Source organism: Erinaceus europaeus, chromosome 6 (genome assembly GCF_950295315.1).
Source record: "Erinaceus europaeus chromosome 6, mEriEur2.1, whole genome shotgun sequence".
Classification (NCBI taxonomy): Eukaryota; Metazoa; Chordata; class Mammalia; order Eulipotyphla; family Erinaceidae; genus Erinaceus; species Erinaceus europaeus.
This window is the reverse complement of record NC_080167.1, coordinates 16803660-16824970: the sequence shown is the minus strand read 5'-3', so window position 1 is coordinate 16824970 and position 21311 is coordinate 16803660. Positions and strand designations below refer to the sequence as shown.

The window sequence follows — 21311 nt, the reverse complement described above, 5'->3', positions numbered from 1 at the left end:
CCTGCAGGTGGGGAGCCAGGGGCTCGAACCGGAAAACGTTTAGGTTTTTTTTTTTTTTAATTTTTAAAATTATCTTTATTTATTGTCTAGAGACAGCCAGAAATAGAGAGGGAAAGGGGTGGTAGAGACAGAGATCTGCAACACTGCTTGACCAGTCGTAGACAGGGGGGCAGCGACTTTAATCTTGCACATTGTAGCATGTGCACTAAATAAGATGCATCGTCACCCAGCCCACAAATTTAGAATTTTTAAAAGATTAAAAAAATTTTTTTTAATTTATTTATTTTCCCTTGTGTTGCCCTTGTTTTTATTGTTGTTGTTGCTGATGTCATCATTGTTGGATGGGGGAGGGGGAAGAAAGACACCTACAGACCTCTTCACCACTTGTGAAGTGACTCCCCTGCTGGTGGGGAGCCAGGGGCTCGAACCTGAATCCATATGCTGGTCCTTGCACTTCACATCACGTGCACATAACCTGTTGTGCTACTGTCCGATTCCCAAATTTAGAATTCTTTTTTTTTTTTAAATCAAATATATATTTTTGAAGATTTTATTTATTTAAGGGAAAGATAGGAGGAGAGAGAAAGAAGCAAGACATTGCTCTGGCACATGCGCTGCCGGCATCGATCTCGGGACCTCATGCTTGAGAGTCCAAAGCTTTATCACTGTGCCACCTCCCGGACCACGCAAATTTAGAATTCTTTTTTTTTTTTTCCCTTTTGTTGCCCTTGTTGTTTTATTGTTGTAGTTATTATTGATGTCGTCGTTATTGGATAGTACAGAGAGAAATGGAGAGAGGAGGGGAAGACAGAGGGGGAAAGAAAGACAGACACCTGCAGACCTGCTTCACCACCTGTGAAGCGACTCCCCTGCAGGTGAGGAGTCGGGGGCTCGAACCAGAATCCTAATGCAGGTCCTTACAGCTTTGCGCCACGTGCGCTTAACCCGATGTGCTACCGCCCGACTCCCAAAATTTAGAATTCTTAACACTGGGCCACCATCTGGAAATTTTTAATTGACCTATATATGCCACTTACTGGTACTAAAATTTTTGAAAAGGCAGACCAGCAGAATACCTTCCTGATAACACTGAGAATAAGTAAATATAAATCTATATTCTATGAGTCTTATGTTGATTTAATATTCTACTCAGCAGTGATTTTATTGATTAGGTGTTATAGTTGATTAAAGGTAATGTGTCATAATTTTTACTATTTCAAAACATGGAACATAAAATGTGTGTGGAAATGTTTTACAATGTCAGTCTATTTGAAAAGGTACTTACTAATTATAATTTTTTCCTCCAGATAATGATGCAGTGCTGGAGGAAACCAGAAACCTTGGTTTTCTGTAGTAAAAGTTTGGGTGATACAGCTACATCAGAAAATAAAGATATATGGACTAAACCATATTCTTTTCTTTTCCAGTTTAAATATGGAAAAATTTCTTCAAAACATAATGGGAGCGTGAAAAAGGGTGTTATATTTGCTACCTACTCTTCCCTTATTGGTGAGAGTCAATCTGGTGGTAAATATAAAACCCGATTAAAGCAACTTCTGCATTGGTGTGGTGATGACTTTGATGGAGTTGTATCCTTTGTAACAAATGTTTATATGTTGACACTGAAGGTAACTTAAGGATAACAGGAATTGTGTGAGAGCATAAATTACTGTGAGCAGAGTATTAATGTTTATGTAAACTACAAGGGCATCATAAAGTTTGTAGCTACTTTTGTAGCTTTTTTGTTTTTTTTTTACCTGGTTTAGAAAAATATATTACGGGAGTCGGGAGGTAACGCAGCGGGTTAAGTGAAGCTGTCGCTAGCCTAAGGATCTTGGTTCCAGCCCCCGGCTCCCCACCTGCAGGGGAGTCTCCTCACAGGCGGTGAAGCAGGTCTGCAGGTGTTGGTCTTTCTCTGCGCCTGTCTTCCCCCCTCCTCTCTCTATTTCTTTCTGTCTTGTCCAACATTGATGACATCAATAACAACTATTACAATAAAATAACAAGAGCAACAAAATGGAAAATAAATAAATATATATATATATATTGATATTGATATTGATATGGGTAGGAGAAGCACATTGCATATTAGTAAAGTTCCCGAAAAGATGATGGTGTATAGTGTAATGAAAGTGATGGCCAACCTTACTTGCTCTCACTTACACTTTACTATTCTGCATCAGGATCTTTGAATCAGGATGCTTTGAAATGTTGATTGAGTTCACTACCAATCTTGCATCAATTTACAGAATTTGTCACATTGGGGATCATTACTCCCTTCTGTTTAGATTAATAATTTCTCTGCCTCTGGTGAATAATGGTACATTTTATGCATTCTTCTGAAGTCATAAAGAGTATCTGGGTGAGAAATGAAGAGACATATAAGAGAGCTGAATTCATATTTGTAACACTAAAGGAAAAGTGAACAATAGACAAATTGTGTTGGTATGACAAAAAAGGAAGGTATATATATGTTCCTTTTGAAAACAATGTGCAGCTGTGGGTGGGGGCGGAAAAAAAAAGACAGTGTTCAGGGGGATGGACAGTAGTACATTGGGTTAATTATACATAGTATTAAACACAAGGATCCCAGTTCAGGCCATCGGCTCCCCATCTGCAGGAGTCTGTTCACAAGCAATAAAGCAGGTTTGCAGGTATGTGTCTCTCTCCCTCTCTTTATCTTTTTCTCCCGCTCTTAATTTCTCAGTCTTATCCTATAAAATGAAGGGGGGAAAATGGCCTTCAAGTGGATTCATAGTGCTGTCACCAAGCCCCAGTGATAACCCCGGATGCCAAAAAGAAAAACAAAAGTTAATGTTCAAGGGTATATTATCAGCAGCATCCCTTCTGAAATTATCTTGAATTTTACTGCAAGACTGCTACCTGGGAACCTTTCCAAGGCTTCAGAAATAAACAAAAACTCTTGAGAATTAGGAGACACTTGGTACTAACTAATGTGATTTATTCCTTAACTCCTTCCTTATAGATAGTTTTTGATGAATGTCATAAAGCAAAAAACTTATGTCCTGTTGGTTCTTCAAAGCCAACCAAGACAGGTTTAGCAGTTTTAGAGCTTCAGAACAAATTGCCAAAAGCCAGAGTTGTTTATGCTAGTGCCACAGGTGAGTCGTGATTTATTTAAAAGATACATATGTTGGGTAGAGGAGCTAGCTTAATGGTTATGCAAAAGGCTTTCATGCCTGGCACTCAAGTTCTACATTTAATTCCCCCATACCATCCTAAATCAGAGCTTAGCATTGACTGCTCTAGTGAAAAATAAAAGTAAATGGGAGCTTGGGTGGTGGTGCAGGGAGTTAAACGAACATGACACAAAGCACAAGAACCCACATAAGGATCCTGGTTCAAGCCCCCGGTTCCACGTGTGAGGGTAGGGCTAGGGGAGGGCGTTTCTTCACAAGCCGTGAAGCAGGTCTTCCCTTCGATTTCTTTCTGTCTTATCCAATTACAAGTCTAACAACCTCAACAAAATGTGGAAAAAATGGCTTCCAGGCGCAGTGGATTCATAGTGTAGGCACCTAGCCCCAGCAATAATCCTGGAGGCAAAAAAAAAGAAAAAAGCAAAGTAAATGTATAGGCAGAGAATAAGTTAATAAGGGGAAAGAAGCTTAGGAACTGGACATCAGTAATAGGGATCTATTTTTTATAAAGAATTTATTAATAAAAATACGCAGAGAGAGGAAGATCTAGACATCACTCTGGTATATGTGCTGCTGGGGATTGAACTTTGGGACCTCATGGTTGAAAATCCAGTGCTTTATCCACTGCGCCATCTCCCAGACCACAATAGGGATTGGTTTTATGGTGGTGGAAGGAAACTAGATTTTCAGTCGCAGTCATAATAGAGCATATACTGGTAGCTACAGAAAAAAAGAAAAAAATGAACATACAGGTTTGTGTTTTTTTTAGCTACAATGTTTTATTTTGGGACTTTCAGGTGCTTCTGAACCACGAAACATGGCCTATATGAACCGTCTTGGAATATGGGGTGAGGGAACTCCATTTAGAGAATTCAGTGATTTTATTCAAGCAGTAGAAAGGAGGTAATGCAATTTGCAGTGCACATTATTTGTTTCAGTAGAATTCTAAAAGATGTGTTATTGCTAACCTTTTTCACGTATATTAAAGTCCTGCTATATTTAATGATAGCTACTCTGTGTTTTAATTTTATTCAGAGGTGTTGGTGCCATGGAAATAGTTGCTATGGATATGAAACTTAGAGGAATGTACATTGCTCGGCAGCTGAGCTTTACTGGAGTGACCTTCAAGATTGAAGAAGTTCTTCTTTCTCAGAGCTATGTTAAAATGTATAACAAAGCAGTCAAGCTGGTGAGAATTTTTAAGTTTGTATTATGTTTAGCATCCTCATTAATATTTCAGTTATGTTCAGATTTATGCCTGTCACTCAAAGGAGTGTTTTTGCTAGAAAACAGACAAATCACTAACTTTCACATTTCCCAGATTTTTCTGTCCGTTCTTGAAAAGTAACCATTTCATCTTCTTAGTTTTAGAAACTAGTGCTATTTCCTGAAATGAATACATTAGCTTATAACAGTTTTACTTTAAGTGTATATGAGCATCCTAAAAATATTTAAGAGATTCTAAATTCCTGAAGATGTTTCATTAAATTAACGTCTTTATTTTCGGTAGAATTTATCCCAGTTTTATAATTCACATTGTAAGATAAAATACCTAAGATGTTTATTGTTTATCCTCAGTGGGTTGTTGCCAGAGAGAGATTTCAGCAAGCTGCTGATCTGATTGATGCTGAGCAACGGATGAAGAAATCTATGTGGGGTCAGTTTTGGTCTGCTCACCAGAGATTTTTCAAGTACCTGTGCATTGCATCCAAAGTTAAAAGAGTTGTGCAGCTAGCTCGAGAAGAAATTAAGAATGGAAAAGTAAGTTGAGCCCAGAGATATATTCTTGGGGTGGGGGAGATAACATAATGGTTATGCAAAAAGACTTTGTACTGGAGTTCCGGGCTCTAGATGCGGTCTCTAGCATCAACATAAGCCAGAACAGAGCTCTGGTTAATATATATATTTATTCTTAGAGTATGTTCTTTTGGGGCTTTACTGCTTTATACTTAATTGAACACTCTGGAGGGGTGGTGAAACTTCCTTCAATGTTATAGGAACTGAGCTAGAACTTGGGTCACACGGCTATTGTTCATTTTTGACAGAAAGACATAGCCACTAAAATACGCAGAGCTCACAGAAATGTAGCTCCATTGAGTAGGAAATTCACTGTTGCTATTTATTTGTTAATATTCTCTTTTTTTGCCCTTGTTTTACTGTTGTAGTTTTTTTTTTTTTTTTGCTGTTATTGATGTCGTCGTCTTTGTTGCATAGGACAGAGAAATGGAGAGAGGAGGGGAAGACAGAGGCAGGAGAGAAAGGTAGACACTTGCAGACCTGCTTCACCGCCTGTGAAGCGACTCCCCTGCAGGTGGGGAGCCGGGGGCTTGAACTGGGATCCTTACGTCGTCGGTCCACTTGCGCTTAACCCGCTGCACTACCGTCCGACTCCCACTGTTGCTCATTATTATACAGCTATTCCCTTGCTGAGTTTTTTACACTTAGCATTTGCCAAATCTATGTTAAATAAGAGCATACATATACAGTGATGTGTTACTCCTGTTGAAAGATAAGCATATACACCACCACCACTCTCCCCACCTCCCAAAAAAGATATTTTTATGGAAGGGAGAACCAGATGATGTGTCTACGGCTAGCACATAGATGCCAGGAATCAAGTTTAAAACTTTATACCTTGAGTCTCTTAGCTCTGCCACCTCCTGAATCCCTAACGAGAAATTGTAAACATAATTCTATTAAATGGTGTGCATAATTTTATTTATAAGTTCTTTTTTCTTTTTTCCTTCAGTGTGTTGTAATTGGTCTGCAGTCTACAGGAGAAGCTAGAACATTAGAAGCCTTGGAAGAAGGTGGAGGAGAATTAAATGACTTTGTTTCAACTGCCAAGTAATATTTTTCTTTCGAATTTTTACTTAGATTAACCTACAGCATTTCTAAGAGATAATGTTAGAAATAATAATACACATTGACAATATTTTAATCAATATAAAGACTTGATTTTGTCTTGAACATCTTGGAAGTACATGACAACTTGATTTAGTTTCGATTTTAGTTTCAGCTAGCATATATGAAATCTTTATCAAAATGAATAATTACTTAGCCTCAGTTTAGTGATATTTAATACAACAAAATGGAAATAGATACTGAAAAATATTTTTGGAATTATTGTTTCCCTAACTTGTCAATTCACTTCTGATAAAATTAGCATGATAACCTTTGCCACTGTACTATTACATGCCATCAGAGATACATTCAAGTAGCTCCTTTTAAAATGGATATGATTGACAATCATCTTTTAGTTTTATTTCCAAGGTTACTGCAGGGGCATAATGTCTGCATGATTTCTGTGAGCCCCAGCAACTGGTGTTTGTTTGTTTTTCCTCTCCTCTATATAAAGACACAAAGAACGAACGCTACTTGTTTAGCTTACCCTCTGCAGGTGCTCCTGTGTAGTGCCTTGGGACTCTAATCTGGGTCCTGGAAAAGATACATTATACTGGGTGAACCTGCTGCCAGCCCCCTCTTTGTTTAGTTGCTATTAAACAAAGAATGTGGGCTGGGGAGATAGCATAAAGGTTATATAAACGTAGTCTAATGTTTGAGGCTCCCAGGTCCAAGATTCAGTCCCCCAAACCATAAGCCAGAGCTTAATAAATAATATTTAAATAAATAAGTAAGTATAAATAAGGCATGTATATGCTGACCTATATTTCTTTCCTAGAGTTACCATATCTAAAATGAGAGTTCCTAGGCTGACAACACAATTAGTAGAGTTCCTGACTTGTCTTGCACACAGGCTGGTTCCAAACCCTGACACCATGTGGGAGTACTTGGTAGAGTTCAAATGTCTCAATCTAAAGTAAAAATATTGAAAAATTGTCAACCTAGAAACTGTGGTGTAATCATGTATATATAAGACCCCTGCATTAACAGAAATAAAATAAGAATGATCTGATAGTAGTTAATGTGATTGGTTGAGGGAGTCTTGCAGTAGCACAGCGGTTTAAGCACACAAAGAGCGAGGACTGGCGTAAGGATCCCAGTTCGAGCACCTGGCTCCCCACCTGCAGGGGAGTTGCTTCAGAAGCAGTGAAGCAAGTCTGCAGGTGTCTAGCTTTCTTTCCTCCTCTCCATTTCTCTCTGTCCTATCCAAAAGCGACGACAATAATAACTACAACAATAAAACAATGGCAACAAAAAGGAAATAAATAAAATAATTGTTAAAAGAAAAAGTGATTGGGGGAGTTAGGCAGTAACACAGCGTGTTAAGTGCACGTGGCACTAAACACAAGAACCTGTGTAAGGATCCTGGTTCGAGACCCTGGCTCCCCACCTGCAAGGGAGTCTCTTCATAGGCGGTGAAGCTGGTCTGCAGATGTCTATCTATCTCTTCTCTCTCTATCTTCCATTCCTCTTTCCATTTCTCTCTGTCCTATCCAACAATAACAACAACAACAATGGTAACTACAACAATAAAACAACAAGGGCAACAAAAGGAAATAAATTTTTTTTAAAAATCAGTTTAAAAAAAATGATTGGTTGAATTTCAAGGTTTTGCAAATGTAAAATAGGTACAAGGTTTAAAAGTAAAATGCAAAACTGCCAATTGATAGCATGTTCAAAGAATTTATTGGGTTAAATATACTGGATTTAATTTTCAATATGAGTATTTTTAATGTAAAGTTAGTTTTATAGACCAGGGAGATATTTCACCTGGTACAGTGTCTACATAGTCTTACATTCTGTCCTTGAGCCCTGGCACCACATGAAAGATGCCCTGGCACCAGAGTAAGCTTTGGTACATCTTCCTTTCTTTGTCTCTCCCCCCCTCCAGTTATTGTTTTAGTTTAGAGAGAGAGAGTCTAGAGCACTGCTCAGCCCTGGATTTTGGTGGTGGTGGGATTGAACCTGAGACTTTGGAGCCTCAAGTAGGAAAAAATTTTGCATAACCATCAAACTGTCTCCCCAAACTTGGTTTGGGTATGTGTCCTTGTTTCCTTGCCCTCTCTTTATTTCCTTCTTTTTTTTTTAAATATTTATTTTCCCTTTTGTTGCGCTTGTTAAATTGTTGTTGATGTCGTCGGTGTTAGATAGGACAGAGAGAAATGGAGAGAGGCGAGGAAGACGGGGTGTGGGGTAGAAAGAGACACCTGCAGACCTGCTTCAACACCTGTGAAGCGACTCCCCTACATGTGGGGAGCCTGGGGCTCGAATCGGGATCCTTACTCCAGTCCTTGCACTTTGCGCCACTTGCACTTAACCTGCTGTGCTACCACCCGACTCCCTTTTCTTTTTTTGTCTCCATGGTAATTGCTGGGGCTCGGTGCCTGCTCTACGCATCCACTGCTCTTGGAGGCTATTTCTTCCCTTCTGTTGCCCTTACTGTGTATCGTTGTTATTATTGTTGTTGTAGTAGTATAGGACAGAGAGAAACTGAGAGAGCTGGGGAAGATCAGAGAGGGAGAGAGAAAGATAGATACCTGCAGACTTGCTTCACCTGCAGGTGGGGAGCCAGGGGCTTGAATCCAGAATCCTTATGGTGGTCCTTGCTTTTAGCACTATGTGTGCTTAACTTGCTATTCTACCACCCAGGCCGCCTGCCCTCCCTTCCTTCCTTCCTTCCTTCCTTCCTTCCTTCCTTCCTTTTCTTGGTGCTGCAGACCCTCTTCCCCTCTTGTGAAGGATACCCCCCTTCAGGTGGAGAATTGGGGGGGGGAGCTTGAACCTGAATCTTTGTGTGTGCATATGCTCAACTAGACGCACCACTGCCCAGCCCCCTCTGCTCTGCTTCCCTCTGTCTCTATCTGAATGAAAATGAAACTGTGTATGCTCAGGGCCCTCTGTTCATTAAAAAAATTATTTGAGGGGCCAGGTGATGGCACATGCTACAATGCACAAGGACCCAGGTTCTATCCCCTGGTTCCCATCTGCAGGGGGAAAGCTTCACAAGTGGTGAAGCAGGGCTGCAGGTATATCTCTGTCTCTCTCCCTTCCTTCTCGATTTCTGCCTGTCTCTATCCAATAAATAAAGATAATTTTAAAAATTCTGAACAAAGAAAAGTTATTTGAGCATGCCTATCATTTTGTTTGTTTGAACAAAGTATGTTTATATTTAAGAAATGTATTCCTTGGGTGAGGGAGACAGCATAATGGTTATGCAAACAGACCCTCTTGACTGAGGCTTTTAGGTTTCAGATTCAAAACCTTCCCCTCACAAATCAGAATTGACCAGGGCTGGGGTGGAGGCATATATACACATATACTGATTCAATCTTTTTAGATAATACTTAGCAATCAAGCCATTAATTGTCACTTTTACTCCCTCCTACAGAGGTGTGTTGCAGTCACTTATTGAAAAACACTTCCCTGCTCCAGACAGGAAAAAGCTTTACAGTTTACTAGGAATTGATTTGACAGCTCCAAGTAACAACAGTTCACCGAGAGATAGTCCCTGTAAAGAAAATAAAACAAAGAAGCGGAAAGGTGAGAACTTTATTTCCAAACAAAATATTGCATAGCTCCGGAATATGGTGGTTCTGGGCCTTGAACCTGGTTTCTATGGTTCTTTGGGGGCATATAAATCAAGTGTATTATAGCTGTGAAATCTCACTCTCAGTAATACGCTTTGTAGATATTTTGAATTACGCATTCGATATTTTTTCTGCCTGATAATTATTACCATGCCAGAGATCCCATTTTACTTTTGTTGTCTAGAATTTATTTTGAAACTTGTTCTGCTTCAAGACAGACTAAAGTGTGTGTGTGTGTGTGTGTGTGTGTAAAAGAAATTCCTGTCTTTCACCCCAGATTTGTTTGTTTGTTTGTATTAAAAAGAGACCAAAAACATAAACTAAGCTCTAGTTTATGTGGTCCCAAGGATTTAACCTGGTGCCACAGACCTGAAAATGATCGACTCAGCTATCTATTCAATTGTTATATGTATATATTTTGTTTGTTTTGTTATTATGAGAAAGAGAAGGAACGAACGAACTATAACACATGTAATGCCAGTAATTGAACTCAGAGCCTCATAATTTGTTATGGGAATTCAGTACATTATTAATGTAATTTGTTTTATGTGTGTATATAAATGGTTTTTCCTACATGTCTCATTTTGTTTAACTCATGGGGTATGTGAACCTCTTAATTTTTTTTTTTTTAACCTGAGCACTGCTCTGCTCTAGCTTGTAGTGATATGGGGGACTGAACCTGGGATTTTTGAGTTTCAGGCATGAAAGTCTCTTTACATAATCATTATGCTATGGATCCCCACCCTCTCTTTTAAACTTAAGAGGTATGTTTGTGCTTTACGGGTAGGTGAAGAAATAACCCGAGAAGCCAAAAAAGCACGCAAAGTAGGTGGCCTTGCTGGTAGCAGTTCTGATGATAGTGGAAGTGAATCTGATGCCTCTGATCATGAAGAAAGTGACTACGAAAGCTCAAAAAACATGAGTTCTGGTGATGATGATGATTTCAACCCATTCAGGGATGAGTCTAGTGAGGATGATGAAGATGGTAAGTTTATCAATATGTCAAATATAAAATAAGGAATAGTTAGTACCATGTAATTAAGTTGGGATACTAATGCCTTTTATTTTGTGCAATACAGATTATCACAGGTTCTAATTTCAGATCTCCATGTTTGTCATCTTGAGCTATGTACCATATGTATATGACATGATGTCAGTATTCTAGTTAATTTGAACCCCAGAGCAGAATTTGTGACCAATAGACAAACAACATAGGTGGTTTTTAATATTTACTTTTTGGTTAGACAGAAATTTAGAGTGAGACGACACCTGCAACACTGCTTTATTGCTTGTGAAGCTTGTCTTTGGCAGTTGGGGCCAGGGGCTTGAATTCAGGTTCTTGCATATGGCAATGTGTATGCTCGACTAGGGGTTCTGCCACCTGACCTCAGCAACATAGAGGGTAGGCTGTTGGGATTTTCATTTTTTGGGGGAAGGGTTTTTCCACTCGGGCTATTCGGTGGGCACTACAAATCCACCATTCTAAGGAGCTATTTTAGTCCATCCCCCCATCCCCTTTTTTTCTTTCTATTTTATTGGATAGACCAGAGAAATTGAGAGGGTTAGGCGACAGAGAGAAGAGGTGGGGAGGAAGACACCTACTAATCCACACCACAATTTGTGAACCACTAACCCTGCGTGTGAGTAGCAAGATCTTGAGCTTGGGTCCTTGCACATGGTGGTGTGTGCACTTAACCTGTTATGCTACTACCTATCTCCCCAACACAGAGGTTTATGATAAAGATTTTTCTTTTGTTATTTGAAGAAAGTTTTTATTCTTTTTATTTATTATTGGGTAGAGACAGAAATTGAACAGGGAGGGGAGATAGGGAGAGAGACAGGACACCTGCAGCCCTGCTCCACCACTCATGAAGCTTTCTCCCTGCAAGTGGAAACCCACTGAAATAGTTCTTAGCTACAATTTGTTCTTAAGAGGAGTCCATTAGGGAGAGTGACAAAGCATTGCTCCACTATCCATGCTGTTCTGCAGTTGTTGTTTTTTTTTTATCTATTTATTTATTTTCCCTTTAGTTGTCCTTATTTTTTTTATTGTTGTAGTCATGCAATTGTTGTTATACTTTTGTAGTAACAAAGACAGAAACCAGAACTTTGGAGGTGGGGATAAATAGCATAATGTTATGCAAAGAGTCTCATGTTTAAGACTCTGAGGTCCCAGGTTTAATCACCTGCACCACTATAAGCAAGAGCTGAGCAGTGCTCTGGTTAAAAAAAAAAAAAAAAGAAAAAGAAACCAATACTTTGTTCACACAAGACTGGCACTCTACTAAAGAACCACTTCTTGTCTCTGAACCACTTAGATTTATGACAAATTTCAATTCAAGGGCTGTATTCTTTGAACATGTTTTAGCATGTGATTTGGTGCATCTTTTTTCCTCAATTTTTCAGATCCCTGGTTAATAAGAAAAGACCACAAGAAAAATAAAGATAAAAAAAAGAAGAAAAGTATAGATCCAGATTCTATTCAAAGTGCCTTATTAGCCTCAGGTCTTGGATCAAAACGACCTAGTTTTTCCTCCACACCAGTTATTTCACCTGCTCCTAACACTGCACCAGGTATCCACTTAGCATGCTTTGTCTGTGAAATACAGTTTTTAACTAAACAAATACTTAAACATTGTACTCATTTATATCAAATTTTTCTAGCCAACAGTAATACCAACAGTAACAGTAGCCTTATAACAAGTCAAGATGCTGTGGAAAGAGCCCAACAAATGAAGAAAGACCTACTTGATAAACTAGAAAAATTAGCTGAAGACCTCCCTCCTAATACCCTTGATGAACTTATTGATGAACTTGGTGGCCCTGAAAATGTCGCTGAGGTAAATGTGACTTGATGAGAACTATGTTTGTTCTTAGAAATATTTTATCACACTTTTTCTTTTTTTTTAACCAGAGCACTGTTCAGCTATGGTTTATGGTGATGCGGAGGAATGAACCTGGGGCTTTGTAGCCTCGGGTATGAGATACTCTTTGCATAACCATTATGCTTTCTACCTCTGCCTTATTTTAATTATTTTCTCTTTTAAATGTTATTTATTTATTATTGGGTAGAGACGGAGAAATTAAGAGGGGAGCGGAACATGGACAGCAACACCTGTACCTCTTTATGCGTGAAACTTTTCTTCTGTAGGAGGGGACTGGGGGCTTAAACCTGGGTCCTAGCACACTGTTATGTGTGCACTTAACCATGTGCACCACTGCCTAGTCTCTACCACTGTATTTTATTTTATTTTATTTATTACCAGAGCACTGCTCAGCTCTGGCTTATGGTGGTCCAGGGGATGAAACCTAGGACCTCAGAGCCGCAGGCATGAGAGTCTCTTTGCATAACCATTATGCTATCTACCTCTATCCTTATACTTTATTTTTTCCTCAAGGGTTATTGCTAGGGCTCTGTGCCTACACCATGGATCCACTGTTCCTGGAGGCCATTTTTCCCCTTTTGTTGCCCTTCTTTTTTTTCTCATTATTATTGTATTGCTGTCATTGCTGTTCAATAGAACAGAAAGAAATGGAGAGAGGAAGGGAAGACAGGGGGAAAGGTAGACACCTGCAGATCTGCTTCACTGCTTGTGAAGCCACCCCCTCTAGATGGGGGCCGGTGGCTCAAACAGGGATCCTTAAGCCAGTCCTTGCACTTAGTGACATGTGAGCTTAACCCCTTGCGCTACCTCCCAGCCCCATACTTTTTTAATTGTGGTGCTGTACTGGTGTTTGTGAATTCTTTTTTTTTGCCTCCAGGGTTATTGCTGGGGCTCGATGCGATGCCTGCACCATGAATCCACTGCTCCTGGAGGCTAAGCCCCCCCCTCCCCCTTGTTGTTGCCCTTATGTTGTAGCCTTGTTGTGGTTATTTTTGTTGATGTCGTTCGTTGTTGGATAGGACAGAGAGAAATGGAGAGAGGAGGGAAAGACGGGGAGAGAAAGATAGACACCTGCAGACCTGCTTCACCGCCTGTGAAGCGACTCCCCTACAGGTGTGGAGCCAGGGGGCTCGAACCGGGATCCTTACACTGGTCCTTGGGCTTTGCGCTACATGCACTTAACCCATTCCACTACCACCCGACCCCCTGTTTGTGGATTCTTATCCTTAGTATTTGAATTTCTGCCCCTAACTTCTAACTTGTAAGTCTGCTTTCTCCACTAGAATTTGAACTTTTCAAAGCCAGCAACCATGTTGTAGTGTTCTCTTCAACACTGTTTCATGCGACACAGCTTATGCAATAAGCTCATGTCCTATAACCTGACATTTGAAGTGATACCGTTTTGCTTTCAGATGACTGGCCGCAAGGGGAGGGTTGTAAGTAATGATGATGGAAGCATATCTTATGAGTCAAGATCTGAAATTGATGTCCCTGTTGAAATACTCAATATCACAGAGAAACAGAGGTTTATGGATGGAGAAAAGGTATGTTTTTCTATGAATATGAATATTGCTAATACATTGAGTCTAGGGATCAGAATTTTTTTTTAATGAGTGTCTATAATCACAACATATTGTTTTTATATACATTTATGTAGCAGTAAGAATTTTTGCATTGTAAAGTTACTTTGAAAATAAATTTGCTATTGGATTGAGATAGAAATTTAGAGGGGAGAAGGAAGAGATACAGAAGCACACACCTGCTTCACCACTTGTGAAGCTGTCTCCCTGCAGGTGGGGACCAGGGACGTGAAACAGCATCCTTGTGCACCAGAAGGTGGACACTTAGCCAGGTGTGCCACTGCCTGGCCTCCTCAAATTAAAAGGTCTTGATAGCTTTAGAAGCTTCGGAAATCCCTAACCAAATACTAAAACAATATATTCTCCTGGAGCATCTTAGTGTTACCTTGTTTGTTAGGTACTACTGTCAATCTTAAAAGTGCTGAGATTACTTTCATTCCTTGGTTTGGTTTGGTTTGGTTTGGTTTTTCCTGTGCTATGCTATGTTAAATATATGCAAGCCATCAACAGATGTTAGTCCAACTTTTTCAGACAGTGACACCCATCACAGATTGAAACAAAGCAAGTGTATCATTCAAGTGAACTATCTTGGTCACCTTCATTCCATTTATTTATTTATTTATTTATTTATTTATTTATTTATTGGATAGAGAAGGGGTGGGTGGGGGCAGACAGGATGCACCTGGTGGTTAAGTGCTCATATTAGTGCACGAGGATCCCGGTTCAAATTCCTGCTCCCCACTTGCAGGGAGAAAGCTCAAGTGATGAAGCAGGGATACAGGTGTCCTGTCTCTCTCCCTCTCTTCCCTTCCCTCTCTACTTCACTTGTGTCTATCCAATAATAATTAAATTAATATATTAAGTAGAGAGAGAAGGAAATTTAAAGGGATGGGGAGATAGACACACGTAGCACCACTTATGAAGCTTCTACCCTGCAGGTGGGGACCAGGGGATTGAGCCTATGACCTTGCACACTGTGATATGTGTGCTTAATCAGTTGTGCCAGTGCCTGGTCCCTATGACCTTTATTCCTTAATCTTAAAAGAGTAGGATTAAATTATAATCCATTTAACAATGGCAAATAGATGATAGTTACCAATATTGTTATTATTAATTTTTTTACCAGAGTACTACTCAGATCTGGGTTATGGTTGTTTTAGGGACTGAATCTTTGGTGTATCAGGCTTCAAAGTGTGGGGTTTTTGTTTTGTTTTTAAGTAGAGCTTAATTCCTCATGTACACATTTGAGTAGTGGGAATCCTCAGCTATGGAGACCATTTTCTGGATGTTGTTATATCACCTAGATTTTTTATCGTTTTTTTTTAATTGCCGCTAGTGTCATTGCTAGGGCTCACTACCTGCATGATAAATTCACTGCTTATTTTTCCAGACATGGAAATTGAGAGGGAAAGAGTAGAATAGGTAGATACACACTCACATGATTCTACTAACAGTAGTATCATAGTACTTTCACATCTTGTGAAACTTCCTCCCTGCAGTTTTGGGGCCAGGGGCTTATGAATAGTAATATGTAAAAGACTTTTTTTTTTTTTAAATACAGAACATTGCTATCATCTCAGAAGCTGCCAGCTCAGGTATTTCCTTACAAGCTGATAGGAGGGCTAAAAATCAAAGGCGAAGGGTTCATATGACTTTGGAATTACCTTGGAGTGCTGATAGAGCAATTCAGCAGTTTGGTAAGTTCCTGTAATGAACTTCACTTAACAGATTGGGGGAATGTGAATGTGTCATTATCAAAACCTGTACTTAATGGCTAGCATCTTTATAAATTAAAAGTCATTTTATTTTTGCTTGTAATCCTGGATCTCACACATGTGTGCTGTCACTGCTTCAGACCACTTTTTCTTTTAGGTAGTCCACAGCACTGGGCATCCTCTGATGACACAGCACAGCACCTCCCATATGGCGCCAGGGTTCAAAACTGGGTCATATGTGGCGATATAGGCACATACCATAGGGAACTATCTTCCAGTGTCTAATGTTTTTAGGCTGATACATGCATTGTTTACCAATGTTTTTGTATTTTATATATCTTATTATGTATTGTACATAATTTCTTTCTCAACTTTATTATTATTTTTTTAAATTGTTAACTATTAAAGGACTACTTTATTTTTATTTTTTTTGCCTCCTGGGTTATTGCTGGGGCTCGGTGCCTGCACTACAAATCCACTGCTGCTGGAAGCTATTTTCTCCCTTTTTGTTGCCCTTGTATATCATTATTATTGATTATTGTTATTATTGATATTGCTGTTGTTGTTGGAGGGGAATACAGAGGAGGAGAGAGAAAGATAGACACCTTCAGACCTGTTTCATGGTTTGTGAAGCAACCCCCTGCAGGTGGGTAGCTGGGGACTCGAACCAGAATCCTTCAGCCAGTCCTTGTGCTTTGCGCCATGTGTGCTTAACCCACTGCGCAACCACCTGGGCCACTTCATTTTTTATTTTTTATTTATAAAGTTGAAATACTGACAGGACCATAGGATAAGAGGGTTACAATTCCAACCACCAGAACTTTGTACCCCACCCCACCCCCGATAGCTTTCCTATTCCTATTTATTTATTAATGAGAAACATAGGAGAGAGAAAGAGCCAGACATCACTCTGGTACATGCGCTGCCAGGGATTGAACTCAGAACCTCACACTTGAGAGTCTGATGCCTTATCCACTGTGCCACTTCCCAGACCACAGCTTTCCTATTCTTCAACCCTCTGGGAGTATGGACCCAGGATCATTATGGAGTGCTGAAGATGGAAGGTCTGGCTTCTGTCATTGCTTCCTTGCTGAATGTGGGCATTCACAGGTCAATCCATACTCCCAGCCTGTCTCTTTCTTTCCCTAGTGGGGCAAAGTTCTGGGGAAGCGGGGCTCCAGGACACATTGGTGAGGTCATCTGCCCAGGGAGGTCAGGTTGGCATCACGGTAGCATCTGGAACCTGGTGGCTGAAAAAAGAGTTAACAAATAAAGCCAAACAAATTGTTGACTAATCATGAACCTAAAGGCTGGAATATTGCAGATGAAGATTTGGGGTTTCTGTTTTGGAAATAGCTAGTAGGTCTATTTCAGGTATATTCCAAAGAGCCCATGACTTTATTAGTTTTTGCCTGATTCTGACATCTGATATGCAGGTGGACCCAAATTATTGTCTGGGGAGATGATGTCATGGCTGAAAAGGGGGCTAGAAAGCTTGATCAAGGAAGAGAGTAGCTCCCAAATATGGGAAAGTGTATAAATACTATTGACTGTAAACCCATCCATAGATTTGATCTGGGGCCCATATTTAACATAGGAGCCTATGTAACCTCTGCATCCCTATAGGTCCGAACTCACATTCTGTGGTCATAAGTAGGAACATTCAAAGTTGCATTGATTTCAGGACCCATCTTCCTCAGGTGTGTTATCCAGTGCTTCAAGAGGATGGAGCATTCTCTACCATTGTTGATCCACATTGAGGGCAAGGTCCTATGGGTGCCCCCAAACAGGTCCATTGTGTTGTTCCTGATGGAGATGACCAATGACAGTGGAGAGAGGGATCTATTCGAGGTCTAGGTTCATCATGTCTGTGTGGGAATCCCAGGACTCCCCAAGTAGGGCCCCAGGTGATGGGGTGGCCTGATTGTGACTAAAAAGTCATCATTAAAGTATTTCAGGGAGTCGGATGGTAGTGCAGTGGGTTAAGCACAGGTGATGCCAAGAGCAAGAACCACCGTAAGGATCCTGGTTCGAGCCCCCAGCTCCCTACCTGCAGCAGAGTCGCTTCACAGGCAGTGAAGCAGGTCTACAGGTGTCTGTCTTCCTCTCCCCTCTCTCTTCCCCATCTCTCTCCGTTTCTCTCTGTCCTGTCCAACAACGAGGACAGCAATAATAACTACAACAATAAAACAACAAAAGGGAATAAATATTTTTAAAAATGTTAAAAAATGAAAGTGTTTCAGTCTTTGGTCCTTATTCAGCTTTTATAGGGCTGCTTTATTTTTATTTATTTATTTTTACTGGAGCATTGCTCAAGCTCTCTGGCTTCTGGTGGTACAGGGGATTGAACCTGGGACTTAGGCACCTCAGGCATGAGAGTCTCTTTGCATAACCATTATGCTATCTACCCTGCCCTAGGGCTGCTTTATTTTTAATGAGAGGAGACACAGAGAGACAGACCAGAGCACTGCTCAGTTCTGGCTTATGGTTCTGCTTGGGGATTAAACCTGAGATCTCTAAACCTCAGGCATGAAAGTCTTTTGCATAACCATTATACTAGCTTATACACCAGCGCTCTCACCTTTTTAAAAAGATATATATATATATATATATCTTTTATATATAATATATTAATATATATATTTTAAAAAGATATAGTATACTGAAGCTCGGAGTTAGCTAAGCTGGGCCTATCTCTGGCATCATATGGCAACCCTGGATGGTATAATATTCTGTAAATCTGTCTTGTTCCCACTGCCCTGGTGTGAGGAAACTACATCTGTTTTCCATCTACACCATGCCTCGGCCTCACGTGAGCTTAATGTGCAGCTTGGCGATACGAGAATCCGGCATGAAGCCCAGCCAGTCTATCTTGGCGTTACTCTCAATCGCACTCTGTCATTTTACGAACATCTTATAAAAACTGCAGCAAAGGTGGGCGCGAGGAATCACATCATTGCAAGACTGGCCAGCTCCTCATGGGGCGCGAGCGCTTCCACACGACGATCATCATCTCTGGCATTATGCTATTCCACTGCAGAATACTGTGCCCCAGGATGGTTCCGTAGCCCCCATGTCCACTTGGTCGATTCCAAATTATATTCCTCCATGAGGATAATTTCTGGAACCATCCGTTCCACCCCGGTTCCATGGCTGCCAGTTCTTAGCAACATCGCCCCGCCAGATATTCGTCGGGATGCAGCGTCATCTAAGTTCATTTCCCACGTCTACGCTCGACCGGACCTGCCAATATACACGGATATCTTTGCCCACCCTGTCCAACGCTTGATGTCTCGTAGCAACAGCAGCAGCTTCGATGTTCATCCCTCAGAGACTTCACTGCTGACACACCAGCTTTCCCTTTCCTTATATTAGATTTTCATGTCCCTGTGACCTAGTGATTTAAAAAATAATTTTGTAAGGATCTAGATTTACAATCCAGCACATTGTGGTTAATCAAAATGGCTAACCATAATAGTTTTATCGTATGTGTCTTTTTCTGGTAGTGTTTGTTCTTTTGTGGAGAGATTTGTGTTCTGAATATGGATATTCAAGGCTGTTTTTAATTTTGTTCCTTGGAGGGAGTGATGATAATTGTTACATTGTTTTAGTGTTCCTCCTACTTAAGCATTTTTGAAAGCCAGTTTAGTGTTACAAGCTAGTAATAGATCTCAGAGTACTACTTATCTAGTGAACATGATATCTTTTTAAATATTATTACAGGACGGACTCATAGATCAAATCAAGTCACTGCTCCCGAGTATGTCTTTCTGATTTCAGAATTGGCAGGAGAACAACGATTTGCATCTATTGTTGCTAAAAGACTTGAAAGTTTGGTGAGTTTTTGAGTTATATAGATATATGTAAAAAGTGATATGTGATACCATTTTTCTTTTACTTGATTGGCAATTTTGTTTTGATAGGGGGCACTTACTCATGGTGATAGAAGAGCAACAGAATCTAGAGATCTGAGCAGGTTCAATTTTGATAATAAGGTACGTTTCAACTTTCATATCTCTGAAAACTTGTTGGTATTGTACCTACTTAACAAAAAGTGAAATGGATTAGTTTTCAAAACTTAGTTCAGGGTCTGGGTGGTGGTATACCTGGTTGAGTGCACATATTACAATGCGCAAGGACCCAGGTTTGAGCCCCCGATCCCCACCTATAGGAGGAAAGCTTTGCAAGTGATAGTGCAGTGCTGCAGTCACTAAACATCTCTACTCATGTCTCTCTCCCTCTCTATATCTCCCCCTTCCCTCTCGATTCCTGGCTGTCTCTATCTAATAAATAAAGATAATAAAAAAGTGTTACAAAAATTAAAAAAAAAAATACAAGCTTCTATTACACTTTTGCACTATACATCAGAGCTTCCAGTAAGGCTATGGTGGGGAATATCCTGCCTGTTAGCCACTTAGTCATTTGGCCTGACCCTGTAAAGGCAACTATGGCACAAAATTCAATCAGTGCTAATTTTAAAATTTCTATTTTATTTTAATGAGAGAGACAGACAGACAGACAGACAGAAATGAAGATTAACCAGAGTTGTGTTCAGTTCAAGTTTATGGTGGTACCACATATTGAACCATGAACCTCAAAACCTCGTGCATAAGTCTTTCTTTATTTAATATTTATTTATTCCCTTTTGTTGCCATTGTTGTAGTTATTGTTGTTATTAAAGACAGACACCCGAAGACCTGCTTCACCACTTATGAAGCGACTCCCCCGCAGGTGGAGAGCCGGGGTCTCGAACCGGGATCCTTACGCTGGTCCTTGAGCTTTGCGCCATGTACGCTTAACATGCTGAGCTGCCATGCGGCTTGCTGCCATAAAAATCTTATGTTCCTAAATTTTTGTATGACCCCAATATGATGTTATAAAGGATGGAAGGTAGATAGCATGATGATTATGCCAAGAGACTTTCATACCTGAGGCTCCGAAGTCCCAAGTTCAGTCACTACCATCTCCATCAGCCAGAGCTGAGCAGTGCTCTAGTAAAAACAAAAAAGAAAAAGAAAAAAATGATGTTATAAGTATCCACATGATTTATACTATAAAGTAAAAAGAATTCATACCAAATCTTTCGTAATCAACTGTGCACATTGAAAATCTTTTTATTCCTATTGGAAAATAAGGGTATGAATGTGAATAAGGGGCCAAGCAGCAGAACTGCCATTAGATCATACCTTACCTCAAGCAAGAACCTGAATTTGATTACCCACTCCCACCTGCAGGGGGAGACACAAGTGGTGAAGCAGCTCTACAGTTGCCTCTCAGTCTCTCTCCCTTTAAACTTGTCCTTCTGTCCTATGAAGATTTTTGAAAAAGGTAGGGGTGGGAGAAATGGCCACCATGAGTGGATTTATTTATTAGTGAAAGAGAACCAGACAATACTCTGTTACATGGGCTGCGAGAGATTAAGTTTAAGACCATGTTAGAGACTCCAATGCTTCATCCACCATGCTACCTCCCAGAACTCAGC

The 21311-nt window shown here is 40.1% G+C and overlaps 1 protein-coding gene across 2 annotated transcripts in view; it reads left to right on the top strand.

Annotated features, from left to right (window-relative positions):
• SBNO1 (strawberry notch homolog 1) overlaps nucleotides 1-21311 on the top strand; it is a 70015-nt gene that overhangs the window by 30571 nt on the left and 18133 nt on the right. For both annotated transcript variants that reach the window (XM_060193232.1, XM_060193231.1), the window contains exons 10-23: nucleotides 1428-1589; nucleotides 2987-3122; nucleotides 3956-4061; nucleotides 4194-4347; nucleotides 4737-4919; nucleotides 5908-6005; nucleotides 9451-9602; nucleotides 10437-10634; nucleotides 12056-12223; nucleotides 12314-12489; nucleotides 13947-14078; nucleotides 15676-15811; nucleotides 19553-19665; nucleotides 19753-19824. In XM_060193232.1, the coding sequence (XP_060049215.1) occupies nucleotides 1428-1589; nucleotides 2987-3122; nucleotides 3956-4061; nucleotides 4194-4347; nucleotides 4737-4919; nucleotides 5908-6005; nucleotides 9451-9602; nucleotides 10437-10634; nucleotides 12056-12223; nucleotides 12314-12489; nucleotides 13947-14078; nucleotides 15676-15811; nucleotides 19553-19665; nucleotides 19753-19824 (1986 nt within the window). The remainder of the gene's footprint in view (nucleotides 1-1427; nucleotides 1590-2986; nucleotides 3123-3955; nucleotides 4062-4193; nucleotides 4348-4736; nucleotides 4920-5907; nucleotides 6006-9450; nucleotides 9603-10436; nucleotides 10635-12055; nucleotides 12224-12313; nucleotides 12490-13946; nucleotides 14079-15675; nucleotides 15812-19552; nucleotides 19666-19752; nucleotides 19825-21311) is intronic.